Source organism: Ischnura elegans, chromosome 12 (assembly GCF_921293095.1).
Source record: "Ischnura elegans chromosome 12, ioIscEleg1.1, whole genome shotgun sequence".
In the NCBI taxonomy this organism is placed as follows: Eukaryota; Metazoa; Arthropoda; class Insecta; order Odonata; family Coenagrionidae; genus Ischnura; species Ischnura elegans.
In genome coordinates, this window is record NC_060257.1 from 26,041,958 (window position 1) to 26,065,370 (window position 23,413).

At 41.3% G+C, this 23,413-nt stretch overlaps 1 protein-coding gene across 1 annotated transcript in view; it reads left to right on the top strand.

Annotated features, from left to right (window-relative positions):
* Positions 1-23,413, top strand: part of LOC124169366 (separin-like) — a 35,436-nt gene that overhangs the window by 6,397 nt on the left and 5,626 nt on the right. Inside the window, exons 6-9 of the mRNA XM_046547955.1 lie at positions 2,735-2,831; positions 5,300-5,559; positions 18,981-19,094; positions 19,917-20,101. Coding sequence (XP_046403911.1) covers positions 2,735-2,831; positions 5,300-5,559; positions 18,981-19,094; positions 19,917-20,101 — 656 coding nt within the window. The remainder of the gene's footprint in view (positions 1-2,734; positions 2,832-5,299; positions 5,560-18,980; positions 19,095-19,916; positions 20,102-23,413) is intronic.

A 23,413-nucleotide genomic window follows, 5' to 3' on the forward strand; every position in this document is an offset into this window, starting at 1 on the left:
TGACTTATTTGGCTCAATGATCAACACAGACTATTTAATGCCATTTTTAGCTACCCATTCTCATTATGTACTAACAAAATTAAATGCAGTAAATACATTTTACAAGAAATCATTATTACAAAAGGACCTAGATCCACTATTACTAACATTTTTTGCTTAATATAATTTTATAGACCAAACCTATACAATCCTTCATTCATGCACAGTACCGTATATGTCTGAATATAGTCCCCCCTTTTTTTTCCAAAAATATCTGTGGCAAAAGTAAAGGGGGGACTATATTCAAATGCATTTTTTTACTTTTCCCGAAACTGAAGCCTCAAAATTTGGGGGGGGACTATATTCAGAGATGTACGGTATATTTAAATCATCGTTTTGCTGCATGGTTAATTCCTGCTTAAAGTTTGGAATTTCTGTAGCACTTGTTTCAGTATATATTTCAAACAACTTAAAATCAACTCCTTAAACAATGAAGCATGTAAATTAGAAAAAGCTGATAAATTTCAAGAATTCTTTTTGCCAAGAATATGTGGTAAATTGAATTGATTCTCTTGCTGCAAGTAAACTATATGTATAAATATATGTATTAGCATTCTTGGATTTCTGTCATTTTTAAAATCTACACCTGCTGACAGCACCAGGTGTCAAAAGCTTTCATTATTTATGATTAGATTTTCTATTGGACCATTTTATGATCTTAAAAGTGGTCCTGTACACATGAATGTTATCATATGTTGTTTTCTTGCTTCCATCTTGAGACTCATTTACAAGGGGCACAAAGTTGCTCATCTTTGAGCTGCATCTTTTTCCCAATCAGGCACGCAATCGTTTCACAATTAGAACAGGGGCTATCTTGCCACCTTGTATTCGTGCAATTATGCATAGGTTCATGCAATTCATGGCTTTACGCAATGCATTTTGAAGTGCGCTTTCATATGTGTGGCTGCTTATGTGATACCATGGTGTAATTCTAACGTATTTGTAAATTAAAAGTTACTGGCAATTTTCCAGAAGTACTTTAATTTTACTTCATGACTGGTTTCAATATATTTTGTACACCTGGAGATAATACAAAAACCGTTAATGAAGTTAAATTAAAGTGTTTGTGGAAAATTGCCTGTAACTTCTAAATGTACTGATTGAGGCTTTTTACTCAAGGAGGAGAGTGGCAGCCTTTTTCTTATGATTGCCATCTTAGCTGGGGCTAAATGATCCATGATGTCTGTTGTTCTTCTTAATGGTAAAGAACGATAGTCCGGAATGGGTAAGGATAGGAAAGGGAAACTGGAGGAGAATAGAAAATTACAAGTGGAGTAGTGTTTGGGGGGCCTGGATAGGGAAGAGATTGGTGGATAATCCAAAAAAAATAGGTTACTTGAACAGTGGAGAGTCGAGGAAACATGATATTCTGTAAAAAACAGAATGGTAACTTTTGGAGGTTGTCTGGAAAATACATACAGAGAATTTCAGCTTATTATTTAAGTGGTAATCCTGCTCTTGTTTTTAAGAATAAATTAAGCATTGACTCGTGTATTAAGTGGCAAGTTTTCTATCCCCCTTTGATTCCCTCAGTGTAATCCTTCACCACAAAATATCTGGACTGAGGCAGCCATGTTTTTTAAAATTAAGAATGGGAGCTGTATAATTAGACATTGATCTACTTTTCTTGTCTAACTGTTATGTATACATATAATGAATGCTCTAGGAGTAAATCTCCATCTAGATACTGATTGAATAGTATTATGTATGGTAACAACACAAGGTCGCTGGGTGGTTGCGAGAGCGAGGGCACGAGCGGTAAATAAGGGTTTGTAAAAGACGGAACCCATGCGCGATAGAGTTTACCTGGCCAAGACCGGCATGAGCGAGGCGGCGGAGAGATTGTCAGCTGAGCGACCGGCGAAGAGAGGGGAAGGGAGAAGAGAGTGAGGCGATGGAGGGGAAGGGAGAAGTGAGTGAGGCGATGGAGGGGAAGGGAGAAGTGAGTGAGGCGACGGAGGGGAGTCAGCTGAGAAGGCACAGGAAAAGAGGGGAAGGAGGAGAGACCGGTTGCCGCAACGAAGGGAGGGCAGTTCTGGCTCTCTCGATCGCTGACTGCCCAGCAGTAAGGAAGTCGGTGGCATGCTATGCCGGCGGCCAGACAGACAGGCGGCAAGACGACTGGGCAGTACCAGTAGTCAACTTCACGGTTCCTCCAGAGACCTCAGCCGGGGTCACCTCACCTGTGACCGACGTCCCGGTGCCTCCCTAACTCCAGCCAATACCATCGGACCTTCCAGCCTACGTTGGTAAACTCTATCGCACTAGATCATTGAAAATTGATTACAGAATTGGGGTGGGCTGGGGTGAAGCATGGGTTTTCCGTCCTTTTAATTTTTGTTGGGTCGCAATGGCACTTTGCTTATGTTTCCGTGCTTTAGCTCTCGTAATCTACCCGCAACCGAGCTCAGCCCATGATTTGGTTAGTTTTGTTCAATGAGGGGATTCTTTGTGGCATTGTTTCTTTTTGTTGTTACGTATAATATGTATTGGATCAATAAATGGTTATGCTAAAACTTAGAGTCTTTGTGCATCCGCTCCTATACCTGCCACGTGTTTCAAAGAGAACCTATTTCACGGCCCACCGCCGGCGATGCTAGCCCGGCATATTAGCTTGTAGTTTATTGTACCGGAGGGAAGGTGCCCGTACGGTTACAGTATTAAGAACCCCTCTTTTATCAATTTTTCCTATTAGGTTCTATTGGGTAGCATAGAAAGTCAATGGCTGCGTGGCTGGAAATCCCTCTTTTTAGGGAAGCTGGTTAATCCTGAAGATGTGAAGAAATTGGAAGGTAAGCGATTGCTGATGCTTGTGAAATACTGGCATCCATGAAATTCATGCACAGCTTATGTCCTCACACTTTTAATTTAAGTCGAGAAATTGAGTTTCCAGCTAGTTAGTGGTTATACTGCCTGAGCAAAATGTATTTTTGAAAACTATAATAGCTTATTATTGGTTAAGTATTTTGTTGTTAAATTCTTAAATAATGTTGTGTTTTGCACCTGTGTCGATAAATGGGTTAAAAGTTAAATAATTTTTATTGTGCCATGGAATTTAAAGTAATTTGACAAAGTGTTTTCTATATGACATCTTAGTCCATTCAAGACTTAATTTAAACTAAAATGATGCCATTTTTGTATAAGAAGCCCACTTTGTGAGTACCGTATAAGCGCGTGTAAGAGGTGCACCTTTTTTCCCAGATATTGCAGCCGAAAATGGGGGTGCGCCTCTTACACAAACTTCTTATCTTCCCCCCCTCCCCTTCACCGGTTGCAAGTTCAAGGGGAACTGAGTGGCCTTGGTTTTCAGCGTGAGTCAGTCATCTGAAACCCTGGGTCAAAATCAAGCGGCAGGCAGGGGAGTTTCTCCCTTCGTGACGTATTTTTAAAATGCTCCTGTTTGAATTTCTTGCAAGCATCGCGCCATCACGTCGGTACCCCAGAGGTGAACATTGAAAAGATCGCGCGGGGTGATTCGCTCCGGAGCGCGCGCTAATTTTATTGCCACGAGTGGGCATCCCGCGGCATTTATACTGCATATAGTAATATTGGTGTCACAACCTGCGGTTGAAAAAATTCGAACGAGTGTGCTCATTGTTGGACTTAATGGTGGATAGAAGAAATCGGAAATGCTTATAAGTGAAGAGCGCTGAAGGAGAGGTCGAGGGGAAGAGGGCTCCCTCCCCTCCGTATTTAAAGCTACGAGCGAAGGAGCAAGGGAAGAACACGTCCGATCTTGCATGTGACGTCGTTGCCTTTAAAGCGAAGGGGCGAAGGCGCAGCAATGTGATATACGCAGTTTGAGTTGCCTGAGTTTCCAGTCCGTCTCGTCTTGTTTGAATGCGCTTATGCTACGCTTGTTTCTTCTGAAATTGTGCTGTTTGGACTATGTTGAATATTAGTAGCCTTATTTTAGCTATAAATCTTTGCGTCAATCAATTGGAGCTCAAAAAACTTAAATGCTGTAAGATATACGTCGCGTTAGGTCTAATTCTTTTTAGAACCTCGTGCGTGTCATACAATTGCTGAAAGATATCGAGATATCTTCGAGCTCAGAAGGTGACTCACGTAGCATTTGACCTCCAGAAACTCGGGGAATTGAACCTGGTAGACCGAAAAAGGTCAGTTGGTGGAATGGGGTAGGGATGAAACACGTTTCCATTGTTCCCCTGTAACTTGATATTTTCCTGTGGAGTCTCGGAAAGGAAAAAAACGGCAGATGCATTAGCTGATGGAGAGCCGAGTGTAGTTCCGTTAGGCCCCTTGCACACACACCGATTTTGGACGGCCGGTAAAATATTGGCCGATATTTTACCGGCGAAGCGATGCTTGCACACATGCCGGATTTTTACCGGTCAAACGATACGTTGCTAAGTTTTTGAGCCGGCGTCGGCGATCCACAGTGACAATAGCCGGCAGCTAACCGGCATTTTGCCGGTGCCGGCGTGTGGTCGGTACGTGTGCAAGCTCCAATGCTCTCCCATTGTTCACTATTGGAATGTGGACGGCCGATATTTTACCGGACGTCCAAAATCGGTGCGTGTGCAAGGGGCCTTAAATCTACGACGTGGTTATTATCCTACGGCACTGAGATTGCCCCGATTGTTGTTCAATCTCTTGGGAAAGCTCATGCCATTTGCCTGTCGTGTTTTGCCTTAAAATTTTCCACGGCTGCAACTCTATTGCAATACTCCTGCGAGAGCTTTTAAACAAAATTGTTCGTGAGTAGGACAAGAAATGTAGAGCGATGGCGTATGCAAAGAGAGGATCGGAACTCTTTCTACTCCCTCTAATGCCGCTATTACCGCCGCAGTTATCAAAATTTCCTCTTTCAAATAGTACTGAAAGAGGACATTTCGATAACTGTCGAAATTCCAGGCATACGTCTGCAACACCGCACGATAGGATAAAAAAAATGTCGCAAAATTTTTTTTCTTTATAGCTTCGATCCTCAAAATAGGGGTGCGCCTCTTACACAAGCTTATACGGTATCTTTCATTTTAGATTTAAGTCTTAATGGGAATTAGGAGTCCCATTTTTATCTCAGTTTTTAGAATTATACCTTATGAAAAACTGGGGACTCTGCTCATATTTGGGCCTTCTGAAGTTGGCATTGATTGCTTATTTCCAAATAATTATTGTAATTATGTAATTGCAAATTTTGTAAAAAGTCCAAGTATTTCTTCCAATAAATAGGCCATCAATGAATACATCTTGACATAATGTATATATTATTATTTTTTCATTGTTTACATTTCAGAAATTGTCGAAGAGATGCTTTCCCCATTAGTGTATATCGATTTCTCAGCCCGGACACGCAGTTACCTCGCCCTTATTATAGGGGCAATGCCTAACCTTGATCCGAGAGAAATACACAGAATTCTATGCTATGTTCTTCCTGATTCCCCACAACAAGAGATCTTTGATATAATGGATGCCATTGAAGGGGTTAGAGAAAAATGTACAGAATTGAAGCCTTGCAAATGGATGCGCCATCCTGTTATTCTCATATTAGATAAGGTATGTGCTCTATGTCTTAGAAAGGCAGATTGAAGCATTTTATTTTGATAGAATATTAATGATACTTTATTTTTCAAAATATTCCATATAAAGCACTCATTGAGTATGTCAAAATGTATGGCAAAAAGTAAAAGATTAATTTTATTTGTTCCAAAAATTTCAATGTTTTACCTAAGATTAAGCTATGGGGTTTATTATCCTTTTCATGTAATATTTTGTTCATTTCAGTTATGATCATTGCAAATTTTTAAGTTTGAAATTCATTGAAGTAGGTACATAAAGTATACTATTTTTCTCATAAATAAGAAGAGGAATCTTAAGAATATATTATCCATTAATCAAAATATGTGGAATTGTAGAAATTATTTTAAAAAATACTGCATGTTTCAAGTTATGGGACAGAATTCATGTGTGTAAAATTTGCAATGAGGGAAACTTCGAAGTACACACAATACTCAAATTAGTACATATATGTATCTCATTTCAGAAGTTGTTGTTGAAAATATTATAATTTCTGGTTTTTATAAATTTTGCGTATTATGTATTATGCTCTGGTAGAGCTCTGGTTAAAAGGTCATGGTACTTGTGTGAGAACCTGTTTTTGGCCTGGATGAGTCGATGTCGATGAACAGTAAGAAGAAAGGGTGTGGGTGAAAGTGACCATTCTCTTTACAAACTCCAATTGTAATGCTTGCAATCACTGTAAATAACTGAGCATATACTTCCATGGGACGTAAAACTTCAAGTTACCCCTTTTTGGCCTGACCAGCCTTATGCCTCTATCTTCCCCTTGATGTCTGTAGCAGAGTGGTACTTATGCCTTCCCCCAAAGTTATTCCATGATGACAGCGTCTTCGGGTCAACACATTTGGTCTGACGACATGGTTGGGATATCAGCATAACTGCTTAGATCACTTGAACAATTTAGAATGGATATCTTTAAGAGCTCGCGGCTGAGCTTAAAGCCACCGAGTGCGTCCACCGGGTTGCGGATGGTGGGTCGACCTTTAGATATAGAGGTTAGCTGCGAGATAAGCGAGTTCTGTCGTCGAATAAGCAGTCGTGGACAAAAAGCGGCGGTATTCTGAGGGGGTATTGGGCTACCCTTGGGTAAGGTAGGCCATTTAAGAGATACCAAAACCTGTGAAGATACCGTGACTTGGCGACTGGGGGCCGCCAATAATTATGCCTCTCATCACCCGGGGGAGAGGGCAGCAGCTCTTCTTCACATGTGCCAAGGTGGAGACCATACTGGTCGGTACAGCGACACACATTCCACTACGGGCGTGGTAACATTTACTTTAACGGCTGTAGTACTGCGATGTGGAAGGCAAGGGGAAACCACCACATTATCATCCCGAGGAGTCACAGCTACTCCACTCAATTTATATAATGACATGATGGAATTCTCTCGGGTAAAATATTCCGGAGGTAAACTAGTCCCCCATTCGGATCTCCGGGCGGGGACTACTCGAGAGGGTACATCGGTCAAACGAGATAGAATGTTACGGATAGGAACATGGAACGTCAGATCACTTTGTACCTGCGGTAAGCTAGAGAACTTGAAGGTGGAGATGCGAAGAATGAACCTCGATGTATTAGGCATCAGCGAAATGAAGTGGCCCCAGGAAGGAGACTTTTGGAGTGGAAGCTACAGAATGATACACACGGGATCGCTAAATGGTAATGCTGGAGTAGGCATAATGCTTAGAAAGAGCGCCGGGATGCGTGTTAAAAGCTACCTGCAGTTTAATGAAAGGATAGTAATGGTGAAGATAGATACTAAACCCGTAGCTACTGTAGTGGTACAGGTTTACATGCCTACGTCAGATTATGAAGACGAAGAAGTAGAAGATGTCTACCAAGATATAGCGGAAGTTATCAAGCAGGTAAGAGGGGAAGAAAATCTTATTATTTTAGGGGACTGGAACGCTGTCGTCGGCGAAGGTCAAGACGGAATAATAACTGGGAAATATGGGTTAGGTAACCGAAATGAAAGAGGAGAAAGGCTACTTGAATTCTGCACGGAGCACAGGCTAGTGGTTGCCAACACTTTATTCAAAAATCCCCTGCGAAGAAGATACACGTGGAAGATGCCAGGAGACCGTAGAAGATTCCAAATCGACTACATTCTAGTGAAACAAAGATTCAGGAACCAGGTGAAGGACTGCAAAAGCTATCCAGGGGCAGATATCGATAGTGACCATAACCTAGTTATGATGAAATGCCACCTTAAATTTAAAAAGTTGAAGAAAGCCGTGAAAACATATGGCAGGTTGAAAAATTGAGGGAGGTTCAGCATCAACTGGCTTTTAAAGAGGCTGTAGAAAATAAAATAGGGGAGGATCCGACCAACAAACCAATGGAAGAGAGTTGGAAAACCATTAGAAGTGGTCTGCAGGCGGCAGCTGAGGAAGTTCTTGGTAAAAGAAGAGTCGTAATGAAAAAACCATGGATCACGCAGGAAGTATTAGATCTCATTGAAGAAAGAAGAAAATACAAGGCTGCGAAAACAGAGGAAGGACAGAATCGTTACAAGAGGATAAGGAACGAAATATTTCGTAAAGCGCGGAAGGCTAGAGAAACGTGGATGAAAAGCATTTGCGAAGACGTGCAAAACAATCTTAAACATGGAAAAGTAGAGGCCGCTTATAGGATAGTGAGGAACCACTTTAAGGAAAGGGGCGTAAGATGTAATACCCGTAGGGACAAAAACGGAGAACTATTGATTGAAAACGAAGAAAAAGGGAAGAGATGGAAGGAATATTTGGAAGATTTGTACAAAGGAAGTCGCCTCAGAACGAATGCTATCGAAAACGAGAGGGAAGTGGATGCCGATGACATGGGAGCCCCAATTTTAAGATCGGAATTTGATGCGGCTGTAAGAGACCTCAGGATAAATAAAGCGTCTGGCATTGATGACATTCCTGCAGAACTAATCAAAAATTCAGGAGAGAAGACGTTGAGCCAGCTATACAAAATCATTAGTGAAATGTATACGACAGGTGAGATACCAAAGGATTTCGAGAGGAACATTATAATCCCTATTCCTAAGAAGAAACGAGCGGAGAAGTGCGAAGATTTTAGGACCATAAGCCTTACTACACATGCATCAAAGATACTGACAAGGATCATCTATAGAAGAATAGAACGAAAAGCAGAAGAGTACTTGGATGAGGACCAATTTGGATTCAGGAAAAACAAAGGCACAAGGGAAGCAATATTGGCCCTAAGACTGCTCATAGAAAAGAGAATGGAAAAGAACAAGCCAACATTCGTTGCGTTTGTGGACTTAGAGAAAGCATTTGATAACGTGGATTGGAGCACAATGCTTGTAATCCAAAAGGAAATTGGGGTTCTTTATAATGACAGAAGAATCATCCACAGTTTATACAAAAACCAAATAGCCGTGATAAAATCAGGGCCCAGCTGTGAAGAAGCAAGAATTAAGAAAGGAGTGCGACAAGGCTGTACATTGTCACCCATAATTTTCAACGTTTACATTGAAAAAGCCATTAAGGAAATCAAAGAAAAGGCATTGGGAGTGAATATCCATGGAGAAAAAATAAGCATGCTAAGATTTGCCGATGACATAGCCGTTATAGCAGAAACAGAGAAGGATTTGAAAAATATTCTGGTTAATATGGGTAGGGTAATGAGTAGATATCAACTGAAAATAAGCACGAAGAAAACCAAGATCTTAGTATGCAGCAGAAGAGAAGAAGTCAAGACCAACATTAAAATAGGGAGGCAAAAACTGATAGAAGTGGATGAATTCTGTTATTTGGGAAGCAAGATAACTAGTGACGGGAGAAGCAAGAAAGAAATTATCGGCAGAATAGCCCAGGCGAAGAGAGCATTCCACCAAAAGAGAGACCTGCTTACAGCGGGAAACTTAAATATGGATGTAAAGAAACAATTTATAAGAACCTACATCTGGAGTATGCTCCTATACGGAAGTGAGGCATGGACAATGACCGCATCGGAGAAAGCAAGGATAGAGGCCTTTGAAATGTGGTGCTACAGAAGAATGATGAAAATCAAATGGATCGACCGAGTTAGTAACGAGGAAGTCCTAAGAAGGGTAGGAGAGAAGAGAAGCCTCATGAAAACCTTAATAAGAAGACGGAACAACCTTATAGGCCACATCTTGAGACATGATGGCCTGATGAAGACAATCGTCGAAGGACAGACGGAAGGCAAGAATGGAAAAGGAAGACCTCGAACAAAATATATGGAACAAGTAAAGAGAGATGTGAAAGAGAAGAAATACGTAGGAGTGAAAAGATTAGCTGATAGGAGAACTGAGTGGAGAGCTGCGTCAAACCAATCCTAGGATTGTTGACCAGTGATGATGATGATCTTTAAGAGCAACACGGAGAACATAATACTAGAGCCCCACTATATTTCCAGGTCCGACAGAAGGGATAAATTAAGAGAGATATTTTGCAGAATTGATAGATATGGAAATTTGTTTTTCCCCTGAACCATAAAGGACTTTAATAAATGCTGATCGTAATCTCGCATTTCCTTTTGTGTAGACATCGCATGTGTAGACAGCTGGTGTTATAACACCCCCTGCCACATGCCATTTTAAGCGGCTTGTGGGATAGTATGTAGTTGTAGATGAACTGTCATCATGGAGTAAATTTAGATGTAGTGAAATTCAGAAGAAGTGGGGGATGATCTATAATTGAAACAACTATGAGAGTGGAATGAGGGGGATGAAACCCCCCCAGAACTGCAAAAATTAAAAAAAAATTACAGTAACTCTCGATTATACGAAGTCAGTGGGACCGGAAAATTGGCACTTCGTGAAATCGAGTTTCGTAATTTCAAACCTTTTTCACAAGTCACGAAAAAGTGTTCGCTTTTGTTTCCTCCGCCCTTTTTTGTCTTTAGTGGCCTCATTTAAAAGTTTTTGGTGGTTATTCACAGTAGAATTCTTAGAAAAGGCTTTTTGTTATCAATTTATGCTGTGAAAGATCGTTAAATAATTATACGACCATAAAATTCCCATTTCTTGTACACACTTCAATATCAATTATCGCTTAAGAAATACCCGACCAGTTTAGAGAACGTAATCAAATAATGAATTGCAAAGTTTATTATAAAAATTTAATGTTATAAATTTGTGGTTAGGAGCGAATAGCAACTATTAAGTAGGCATAAGATAGATATTTGTTTCCAACACCCACGGTATTGTAGTGCCAGCCGGCCTAACCATACTGTAAGGGCCTAACCGCCATTAATGTCGCCCTCTATCGCTCAGTGACGAGAAAAAAAGAAAAATGAGGGCCTTAACCCGCTTCCAAATTAACCTTTGTAAGTTAATATTTCGAGTTACTCCATATTTTCAGCTGAATGTGCTATCTTTTCAATTAGTTATTTTCATTGAGATCCAGTTACGATCATACATTACGTAGGATATGATTATCTTCTGGCAAATATTTGAAGTAATTTCTGTATGAGTACTCCGTCCGGCTAATGTGCTCCATCATCTTTGCAGACGTTGCTATGAAAGACTTTATTCTTCATACCGGGTGTGAGGTGCTATGTTCATATAGTATTGTAACCCCACGATCGCGATCGATAAATCGATGCGATTCGCGAGGGGAACGCCCTCCTACTCAGGCGGAGCAACGCACAGATAACAAAGGCGGAATACAAAACATCGCCTAGGGAACGCGTCTGGCAAAGAAAAAAAATTAAATCTCGGACATGTACGGAATTAGATTCCCGAAATTGTACGGACCTATCAATTCGCCGTCTTCTCCTTCCAACTCGACAGCATTTGGGGCAACGATACGGCGAATGACATATGGTCCGCTGTACAATGGGAAAATATAACATTGGGCTGATTGTATCAGAATAAACTTTACAAAAACGCGCGTAATAGTTACACATTCCAAGGAATGCACGGAGGCTCCGAACGTTTTTCGGCCGTTCGCAATCCGCTATCGCCTTCACCTTGTCTGGGTTGGCCTTCGTTCCCTTAGTATCGATAACGTATCCCAAAAAATGGATTTCTTTCTTTAGGAAACTAGATTTCGTTATGTTTAACCTTAAATTTGCTTTCTCGAAACGGTTGAAGACCTCCCTCAAATGAACCACATGATCATCTAATGACCTGGAAAAAACAACAACATCATCTACGTACGTGGTTACGCAGCTCGCCATATCGTCTCCTAATACCTCCTCCACGCATCTAGTTAACGCTGCGCCACTGTTCTTGAGTCCAAATGGAACTCGACAAAATACATAGGTTCTAGATTTAAAAAGAAAAGCTGTATACTTTTGGTCGTCTTCGTGGAGCCGCATCTGCCAATAGGATGACGTAAAGTCTGTGCTTGAAAACCAAACAGCCCCCCCGAACTTATTTGTAATCCGGTCTACTGGGAGGGGTCGATCATTTTCGGCTATCGTCCTCGCATTTAATTTACGGGCGTCTAAACACAGCCTTACCTTCCCGTCTTTCTTTTTGACGACCACCAACGGGTTTAAAAAGGGACTAGGGGCTTTCCTTATAATGCCTTTTTGAAGCATACTTTCAATTTCAGCGGCCACCTCCGCTTCGTATGCCTGAGGGATCGGGTAAATTTTCTGCTTAAAAGGTGTTTCATCAATCAACTTAATTCTAAACACGACATTTCTCACAGGGGCTAATGACGGCATAAACAATGCGCTAAATTGCCTGATTACTTTCGTCACCTTGTCCCTTTCGTCTCCTCCCAAACCTTCACGCCCTACACACCCCTCTATCTCTTCCTCGATTGTTGCCTCTTCTTTCGCGATCGTCCCACACACTAAGTTATCCTCGCCTTTATTGAACTCTCGCACCACCACACATTCACCTGGGAACCTAAACACTACTACACCCCTTTTTACGTCAATCACCGCCTGCAACCTCCTCAGCGTATCTATTCCGATAATCACGGGGCGAATCAGTTTTTGGACCACCAAACATACCATGTCGTATTTCTGATTGCCTATCGTCAGAGTCATCAATACCTGTCGCGTTATCGGAGCAGACTTGCGTTGGTCGGCCCCGATGATAAAGGTTTTCCCGAGGGGTAAAGTGGGCAATTCTATTCCCAAACATCTCAACTCCGCGACCTTTCCCTCAGAAACTACGGATATTTGACTTCCCGTGTCAACTAGGGCTAGCATTGCATGGTTCCCGCAAAGCACTTCAATTTCTGGACATAAATGGAGCCTCTCCTTCTCCTCATGATTCAACTCGTGGGCTGGGATCCTTCCTACCCGTAGTGTTGATAAAATGGGGACTTCCACTCTTATGTTCGGCGGGTTTGGGTGGGGGAAGTCGCTCGACCCAAACTCCGTAAGTTTTCCGCCCGCGGAGGTGGAAAGGAAAAATCCATAAGAGATTGGGGCATATTATCCTCATTCCGATTCCCTTCGCCCCCTTCTCTCTCATTTCCCTCCTGTCTATCTGCTTGAGTCTGCCCTCCTCCTCGGCTTCCACCGTGGTGCCACGAGCTAAACCCCCTGCGTGACGGATTTCTTATCGCGTTTACGTTAGGGTGGGTCTCTTCTGCCCATCCTAAATGATTTTGGGACTGGTCGAATCGTCCGAGCATAATTAAGAGCTTGTCGTAAGTGGCAACTTCCAAACTACGGAGCAAATCCTGAACATATGGTGGGAAATGTCTTACCAATAATGCCACCATTTCCTCCTCATTCTCCGGCGGCTCACACAGTTTGATCGCTGCGATTTTCCGAGTCGCGTACTCTTGCATGCTACTTCCCGGCGTCCTCCTGTACATTCCCGACATAACTTTAATTTTATAATTTATCCGATGCTCTTTGCTCCAATACCGCGCGACAAATAGTTGTTTGAATACTTCCATCTCCTCCGGAAAAGGAAAAATAGTATCCGCCCATCCCTTTGCCCCTTCATCCAACATCTGATAGAAAAACCGCGATCGTATCTCGGGCGGGATGGCGTGAACGGAATAATAGTTTTCAACTCCCCTCATAAATGCTATGGGGTGTTCATGTGGTTTGCCACGGAATTGTAAATTAGCCGGGGGACTCGGAAAATTAGTCGGAGAACCCGTACCGCCTACCTTCATTCGACGGATCCCCGCTACCTCTTCGGCAAGATCTTTAATTCTTTTTTCGTGGTGGATCTTCTCCTCCTGTACATCTCGGGAAATTATTACAACTTGCTCCCTCACAACCTCTACCTTCTCGTTCACTTCCCTTTTTACTTCCTGAACGCGTTCGTCCACTATCTCCCCAATTCCTTCAATCTTCCCATTAATTGCCTCCAACTTCCCTTCTAGTTTCCCCCTTTCATCTTTCTCAGTATCGAAACGCTCTTTCATATCCTTCATTATTCGTTCGAATTTCTCGTCAAGTTTCTCCTCTAGTCTTTCAAATTTCTTGATATCCTCCTTTCTAGCTCGCTCAGCTTTTTCAAATCTCTCATCAAGTCTTTCCTCAGCTCTTCCGAATCTCTCGTCAAATTTCTCCTCTAGTCTTTCAAATTTATTGATATCCTCCCTCCTAGCTTCCTCAGCTTTTCTTTTATCTTCCTTCCTAGCTTCCTCAGCTTTTCTTAGATCTTCCCTCCTAGCTTCCTCAGCCCTTTCAAACCTTTCATCAAGTTTTTTAAATAACTCATTTAGGCTGGTAATCTCGGTGCCTCCACCACTGTGCTCTATTTTATCCTCCGCTTGCGGCTCCTCATCCCAGTTAGAAACGTCAATGATTTTCACCTCACTACTGGCGTCTGACCCGTCCTCATCGTACCTAGGGGGTTCGCGATATTCTCTAAAACTCTTACCTTCCGGTTCCATCGCGTACGAGAATAATTATTACAACAAAAAACACAAGGAAAAAAATATAACAATGAAATTCGCACTTCGCTGAAAGAGTAACAATCATGGAAATCACGCTAAGGCAAAACACGGTCAAGGCTACCACCGCAACACAATTAACCCACACTCCATCTAACAAGGTGGCCAACAAAATTAAATCCGGACTCCCTACAAGAACATGAGCAGAAATGAAAGGGACGCATACAAAATTGGGAATCTGATTCACACATTTAAGAAAAAAATCGTTCCACGAAATCTCCGCGATCTATGCAAAACGAAACGAATTTACTAATCACTCCGCTTGAGTCATTCAGGTCCCTGTTCGGGCGCCAATGATGTAACCCCACCGTGCGGGGCACATTCGGGGAGGGGGAGATTGGAGGGCAAAAGGGGAGGTCAGAGGTGTAGCGGGGATATTCCGTGCACCTGGGGCGAGGGAATGGAATTTTGGGAAAGGGTAGGAGGGGAAGTTTAGGGGTGATGAGACCTGAGACAGGAGCGTTCGGATAAAGAAAGCCGTTCGACTGCGTAGTTCGCTCAACATAAATTTAATGAGTTTAAATATGATCATTTACAAATACAAGCAAATCAATGGCAAAAGTAACAATTAACCTCTTCTCCTTGAATTCAATGAAATACAACGCATAATTCACTATGCTGCACAACAGAAAAATTTCAGTCCTTAACCTAAACCCAAAAAAAATCACGCTACACGTTTTCACATTCATAACCCATACAAAAACCACAAGAAAAGGGGACAAATAAAAAAAAACAAGAAACGGGGGGGGGGGGATGGAAATATGAAACAATGAAATAGATATTGCACAGAAATTCACACGGTAATAGGGGGAAGTACTGTCCTCTTCTCTATTTGTGCGGGGGAATTTTATCAATGTTTTTAATGAATTCTCTTCTTGACTTGGTGAAGTGGGAATTTTCTTCTGTTCCTTGAGGGGGGGGGGTTGAGGGGGGGGAATGGGATTTCGTGGCTTTTCTCTTACAGTTTGTCGAATTTTCGGGGCTCTCGATCTGCTGATCGTGGCGATTCGGTTCCGCGGCGTAGGCTGCTCTGCATCAACTCCGGCAGGTTCACGAGTGGGAGATGGCCTCTCTGCGACAGTTGGGAGATCCTTTCATCAGCACCACGAGTCTACCTTGCAACTCCTACTCGTATTGGGCACCCTCTCTCTCTCTCTCTCGGGATCTCTCCACCAACTTTTTTCTCTGCCTCCCCAAACTCCGCCTACTCTTGGGAGCGTTTTTTTTTGTTGCTCGGAATCGCCAAAAAAAAAAAATCATCTAAGCCCCTTTTCCTCCGGTGCACCACGTTATATAGCCATTGAGGGGAGGAAACACCGGGGAGGGGGGGGTCAGGGGAAAGAAAGGGATGATGCACTTGGGGCTGGACGGTCACTTCACCAAGGACACGGGGGGGGGGGGGGGGGGGGAACCACGTTCTTCTTCGTCTTAAGAATTCGACTTGCACACATTAGGAGGGGGGGGAAGGGAGAGCATTACACATTGTGGGGAGGAAAATAGGGAAACATCAAATGGGGACTCAATGATTCATGACACTCACGCACACATTCACACGGACACATATCAACAGAAAAAAAAAACGGCCTTCCTTTACCTCGCACTCCCGTCTCATGCGCCACTATGTAAGCGGGCAGAATGCACCGGTTACAGTATGTCTCTCTTCTTTTATGCCGACAGGAGCAAGGTTCCAACCGGAAAACGACAGGAGAAACATCTTCCATTATCAGAGAAATAAAGAGAGAAACGTTATTATCCACATTGATTGTTTTCCTACAAGAGACGCTTCATCATTTCTCAACATGTGTGAAGTATTGGTTCACATGTGTGAATTCCCAAAAATGACACTCAAAAACGTGTACCTTCACCTCATTTAGTTTTCGTGTTCCTATCTCCGCCGTATTGAAAGTTATGCAAAGGATCATTGGCATAGAGAAAAGATTTTCTTAGTTTTAGCACTAAAAAATAGGCGTGCCATAATCGTAAATAAATATAGTGTGGAAAGAGCAAAGAAAATAATTTAAATGGAAAAGTCAGCAGAGAAGAAGAGAGACAATTATAAGCACGGCACCATTTCCCCGATAGTGGAAGATACTTCTTCGGCCTCTCTCCAGTTAAAAACTTACCACCGTTGCCGGTAAAGATGAACCATGCCCTTCTCCACAGTTTGGAGAACGCTCCTAGTGGGTGGGGTGAATAAGAGTGGGATGAGGATTGCCTGAGGAAAGAAGTGTGGTCAGCATAACGAGTGGTGAAGGGGGCAGGATGAAAGAAGGGTGGGGAAAGGGCCTTCAGCTCTGCCTCAGTTTACATTTGGGGGCCGTATTTTTTTACGACGCACTCAAGGTCCTGTCACCTTGGGGAGGGAGTGAATGGGAAATGCTGGGGAAGAAGGGGTTTGGGATGCGTAAGGTGGGTGTCAGCAAGACCAGCAGAAGGCCGCATGAGGGAGTAAACAAAGACTTTGGAAAGAAAGATTTCTCGGCATGGAAGAACGGGGAGGCGCGCGAGAAGAAAGTTGATGGTTAGAGTTAGAAGTGAGTCTTTATTACGAGTAGCCTGAAAAATAAGTCGGTGGTAAATATAGCCCAATACTTAAGATATTTAAGTTGTTTATTATTCAGGAAGGCTAATATATATACGAAAAGATATCGCCCAAAAAAATCTGTTTTTTTTTTTAGCTATTTGCCCTTCTCCATCGCCGCTTCCACCATGGTTTCTCACTTGAATAAATGGGAATTAAATTGGGGATCTAAATCGTTAGCCAGATCAAAATATCTTAATGTTTGGAGGGCAGCGTACATATACTTCTTTATTATTAGATGAAATTACTTCCTCAATTTCATCTTTGTTGTCACTGCTATTATGACTAGTCCCGGCTGCTGCTTCTTCCAACGTAGGTACTGGCGTCGCATTGTCGCAAGCCTGGAGATCATCGTCTAGGGCAATATAATCATTTGATGTTGCGCGCTGTGCTCCTGCTTTTTCCAAGTATTTTTCAAAATCATCTTTCAAGCCTCTAATCTCCTCCGTGATTTCATCCGCTGCAGTTTCCTGATGGTATAACGTAACAAATCAACCATAACCGTGATATTGTAGCAGTAGAATTTCTAGTAGGCTAGTTGTATCAATTACCAACCTCGAGAACATCCTCATGATGCGCTATCAAAGGGAATCCGTCTGATTTCCAGCAATTTGCGATTGTAGTGGAGGAAATCAAGTACGTCTTTGAACCGTATTTCTGTGATGAAAAATAACAATTTTATTCACCAGGCCATTTTAGCAAACTTAACAAAATCGTTATTTCTCATCGCAGAACTCCGGTTCAGAGACGTAATGGAATGCCTGATTGGCAGAAGTGCGATGCAAACAATCACTTTTTGATGATTGAAAGACTTTCAAAATGCAGTCAGAGCGGTCAATTTTGGGGAGGGAGGCCCCCGCTCGGCGGGTCGAAGAGAGGGGCCAGCGAGGGTGAGCTCGTCGAGGAAAGAGTCCCGGATTAGGGACCCTTCGAAGTGCTTCGGCGAAAAGTAGTCAAGTAGTCTTCGAAGTATGTTCGCAGCAGCCTGCCTTACGAACGTACCAGGTACGTTCACAGCAGTGCAAAGGGTTAAGTAGGAGTGAACAAAATACCCCGCACGATATTCCTGGCATGTTAAACTACGAAGTATTGTCAATGCGATTTTTACGAATATAGGGGCACGTAAATAGGGGCATTATGTCAGTTGCAATATTTTTACTGAACTCCTACCTCCGTTAAATTCCCTCCGTGAGGTTTTAGGCGAACCCTTTCTCTCCAAAGTTGCACTATTATTTACGATTTCACACTTTTGATGGACCACAGTCGGAAGCGCTGATTTTTTTATCTATTTACGCCGGCGGAACTAGTTTTATTGACAAATGTTTCACCGTAGTTCGTATAACCGAATGCCATTTGCTCCTGGGGACCGAGCCGAGGTTCGTAATTTCAAAACATTTCGTATAATCGAATAGCGCCATGTATTTAGCATAGGCTTTTTGCCGGGACCGCAATATCACTTCGTATAATTGAAAATTCGTAAAATCCTGCTTCGTATAATCGAGAGTTTACTGTATACCTATGTATTAAAGCAGTCCTACTTGTTTGAAATTCAGTAATTAAATGTTTTAGTTTTGCATTGCATACTCTTATTTATTCAAATTAATATTTAATTAACATAAAAAATTCTATGAGGTATCTTTAATCAATGCACTCAATACAAATTGTCCTGTTTTATTACCCTCTGTGGTGTTAATGCTCTCTATTCAGTCAGATTTGACCCCTTCCAAAGCCAAGCCCCAGGTACTCCACTGATCTGAAACAACCTCCTTCGTGGTGACTTTCCACTCTGCTCCATACCAGAATGCATTTTTAGCTACCAGGAACTTTTGACACAGGTGTAATTCATTGAATCATTGCAAACCTTATTCTAGTGGATGAATTATTTAAAATCAAAGATGATTGCATTAATTGTTAATTTCTAGAGAACTAAAGCTTTTGTGTAATAATCTGTGTAGCGTATTGGAGAAGTACCTTGGGAAATGCTGCCAATGCTGGAGGGTCACCCATACAGCCGTGCACCATCTATTCACTTCATCCACGCTCTTTATTTTGAGAATTGCAAGAATGAGGTAAGACCAATGGATATTTCTTTCTGATTCCTCAATGGAAAAAATTGTTTATTGTTTATCAGGGCTCATGCCCATCAGGGAACTAACAATTTAGATTGATATACATCATATGTCATTTAATAAGGGAGATAAAAATACATGCATAAGGTCATTTTATAGGCCTCCTATTGAAAAAGATAGTTAATGTGTTACCTTATGGATGTTAAACAAATTATTCAAGTTAATAAAAAAAATCATAATTGAAGTCCCTCATTTTATCCTGCTACCCCAATTTCCTTGCTCATCCTTCAGTGTGCTTTGAGATACACCTTTACATGCATTACTCCCTATGGCTGCCGCTCACTGTCGTGCATTACATGTCATTAACTACTTGTTCAATTTCAATGGGGTATTGAGAGTTAAACAGCTAATGGCACACTTTAGAAAGTGAGACTCTTTAGACAACTGTGAAACATACTTTACCTTAAGTTTCACTTGATCTGATCGTTACGTGGCTCTTTGTTAAGAAGGCCATTAAAGACTGGAGCATGAATTGGACCCAAAAATTATTAACATTGGGGATACAGCCAAATGAAACATCACATTTCATTTTTTTGTGACTCTATTCAAGTGCTAAAGACTGAAAGATGGTATGAAGGTATAATTGTTTAATACTCCTTAAGGAGGTTCATATTGTTTTTCAAAACAGCTAGAGGCACTTTTCACCATTTCCAGTGAAATTTGTACCCCATAGCATATTAGCCTTTCCTTTAGGAATTGTATAGTAATTATCTATTTAAAAGTATTTATAATATTTTTTTTGTCTAATGTTTACCCTTGAAGGAGCGAGCAAGTGTTGCTACTAGCAGGGGATATTATGTTGTGAATCCTGATGGAACATTGCCTGACTGTGAAGAGCGGGTTGTGCCTTATCTGGAACGTAGGCCAGAGAAATGGAGTGGTAAAAAAGGTGTTGGGATCACTCCTGCAGAATTTACTGAGGCCATCAAGGATCATGAAGTAGTATTGTGAGTACGATTCAATGATATACATCTTGTTTCTCAGCTTATTTTTATACTAACACTGTTGCTACTGCATCCATTCGAAAATTGCTTGAAATTTTCACACAAATCATGAGTCCTATGAAATAGGTAAGTAAAGTTGTTGTTTGGTACATCTTCAAATCCAAGTAAACAGTTCAACTCTTCTTTAAATGCATGCACATGTCACGCAACCAAGAATATAGGTCCGGAAAGCCAAATGTTTGTTATTTGGTAAAGCCTGTATGACATTTTCCAATTTATGAGCCAACGGTTGCCAATAGTGTTTAAAATATTGGGCATTACCAGCCGTATGACACGTATCAATATTTACACCAATATTGGCCATAATAGTGTTCGAATGTCCCGGTAGAGAACACCATTGTATGTATTTCGATGATTATACATTGTAAAAGCATTCGTGTGATTTGTATGCTTCAATCAATAGCTACGAGAAAATAGAGCCTGTTCTAAATTCATAATTGGGTGAGAAATAGGGTGGTTTCCTATTATTTTTTTATTGCCTAAATCGAAAGATTATTACTCCTGGAGTACGTATTTCACGCTTTTAGATTTTTTAATGACGATATCTTTTTTTCATGATTAAATGAAATGTGAAAATTTTCAAGCACGAAAAAGCGACGGCTAAGTGTGAATGCTGGGAATACCCCATGTGACGTCGTTCTGGTTCCCACTGCCGCAAGTGAGGTAACTTTGGGGCGAGGCTTTGAGTGCTGGTACGAAGCAGGATGCTAGCAGGTAGCAGAGTACCATGCTAGCTGGTAGCGCTTGGCTTAAATATGGATTATTAATACCTTATCAAACGAAGAAAACTTTCCGACCTTAGCCAGTTTTAATAGGTGATTATTACGACATGTGTCCCTGAGCTCTGTGCCTCATGCATGCATTGGTAACCTCAGATGATGTAAAACTCCTGACTACTCGTATAGAATCTAGGTCCCTGTGACGTCCCGTGGAGTGGAATCGCATGGGTGTCAATCTGGCCTTGTTCAAATGCGGTTAAAATTGACCATTGCCATTCGTCTAAACTGGGATTTCTAAAACCAAATAATTTGTACATTATGTATACACTAATAGTGAGTAATGAATTGCAATCAATGCCTTTCGTTTTCTTTGATGAAGGAAACTACCCTATTGTGTTCCTTTATATGAAAATGATATTGGACTAGAAATTGGTGTGTGTTAGTTGGGCCACAATCCAATATCTGATGGATTGGCCAATAAATTGGGGAGTGTCATACAGGCAGAATCTATTCATGAGAATTTTTTTCCTGGGAGCCCATGTAAATATTGAAGTATTAAACTCAGAATTGAATGAATACATTAAAGCCCTCATCATGAGAAGCTCCCTTCAGGATATTGAAATGGTTTTCATCAGAAAAACATTGACAAAGTCCTAATCAAGTTTTTCGATAAACTCACTGAAATATTGGGTGGCTGATCAGGGAACACTCAGCATATACATACGTATGCTGGGCTGGTGGGATAAAAATGGACCCAAATAGAGTGTGTAATCCAGGCAAGTTTGTTCCCACATTGGGAATCAACTTGGTCTACGTGAGTCTCCAGGGGGGTTGAGTTTGAATCGCTCGTAATTTTTCGGAGCAAGTAACCAAGGGGTCTAGTGGTACAATTACAAACAATTCAGAATTTTGGTGTGTATGAATCACTCGTAAAAACTACACCTGGAAAAGCCCTTTGTGATTATCTGACTCGGTAGCTATCGGTTGAGGTGATTACCAAGGATTGATTACCATAGATACAAAAATGTAAACAACATGGCCGAGTTCATGATGTTGATGTATGCACATCAGAATTTGATACGTTGGACCTTATTTCAGTACGTAACGTTACTCAGATAGTTTAATTTATTCAGGCGTAGGGGTTCGACCTCACTGCATACGTTGATGAAGATATATTTATTTGAATTTTAAGGAAGTTTTATTTAATAACCCCAATTAATAGTGATAGGCCACAAACGGTACTGACAGAAAAAAAATTGTAGGTAGGTACTTATTTGTTGACATAATTATCTGTAACACAATGATTAGATAAACGCGGTTGAAAGATGGTATGAGCATCAAATGTTTGGACTTCCACAGATATTTTATAACCAAAATTATCCAAATCGGTTAAGCCGTTTTCGAGTTTTAGCAAGAAGATTTATGTATATGTACATATATAGATATATACGAAGGTGATACAAAGTTCACCGGGTCATCTAGTAGTTAATAAGAACCACCTTTTAAACTATTCTTTTATTATATTCTCTAAATATGTACATTCTAATTTTCTTTAATTCTTCTACTTTCATCTTCTTCACATCTAAAACCTTCTCCCTCCATCCCTTCTCATCTTCCAATTTCCTTTTCAGTAATGACATTTTTTTCTTTTCTTAATTCAAGCATTTCATCCTGGGCTTTAAAAAAGGGCATCTCTCCCATTTCTCTTGTCTTCCAGGATTAATTTTGATCATAGAGATGATTAAAGTTTATTAAAATGGAACAATAATGAGTGTTAGGTTGTGGAAAGTGAAATTAGCACAACAGTAGAGACTTGGAATAACTGAAAGGTACTGAATAACTTAAAATTCAAAAGAATATGCTAGAAAGTTCATACGAGCACTGAATTATGTAGATGATTAGAGCTATATTCACTTTTTATTTATTTATTTCACAAATATGAAGAAGTGACTATACAAGTTGGGCCGAATGACTATACCTACTATGAAGTCTCACACACAGGCTGTATAGCCATTTCCTCTTTGGATATTATATGACTTAATTTCCAGTGGTTGGCCTAGTTCGGTGAATTGAAACTTTGGTGCATGGCATCGTAGTTTCTCTTGTAGGGGAAGTGAATGAGCTTGAGGGAGAATGAGAAATTGAGAGGGTCTGAAATAATGTGGAAAGGGGATTAGAAGTGGGAGTAATAGTTGAAACAGTCTTAGGCCCTAATTATACGAGGTAGCCTGGCAACGTCGCCAGCGACAGTAGCTGGCGACCTAGTAGCCAGTTCAGTAGCTAGAATTTTTTCCATTTTTTCTCAGTACCCAGCGATGTGTACTGACCAATTGGCGACCTAGTGTAATAAACTCCGTATGCTACAACGCACCGTTGCCAGTATGGGTAGCCAGTGGCAACCGGAGTGGCAACTGGGCTTGGTAGCCAGTCAGTCGCCAAAGTGTGGCTATGTTGCTGGCTACCCTCACATAATAACATCCATAAGAATCAATGACCCATGACAAGCTGAGTAGCCAGTTTCTTTGCTGGCGACATT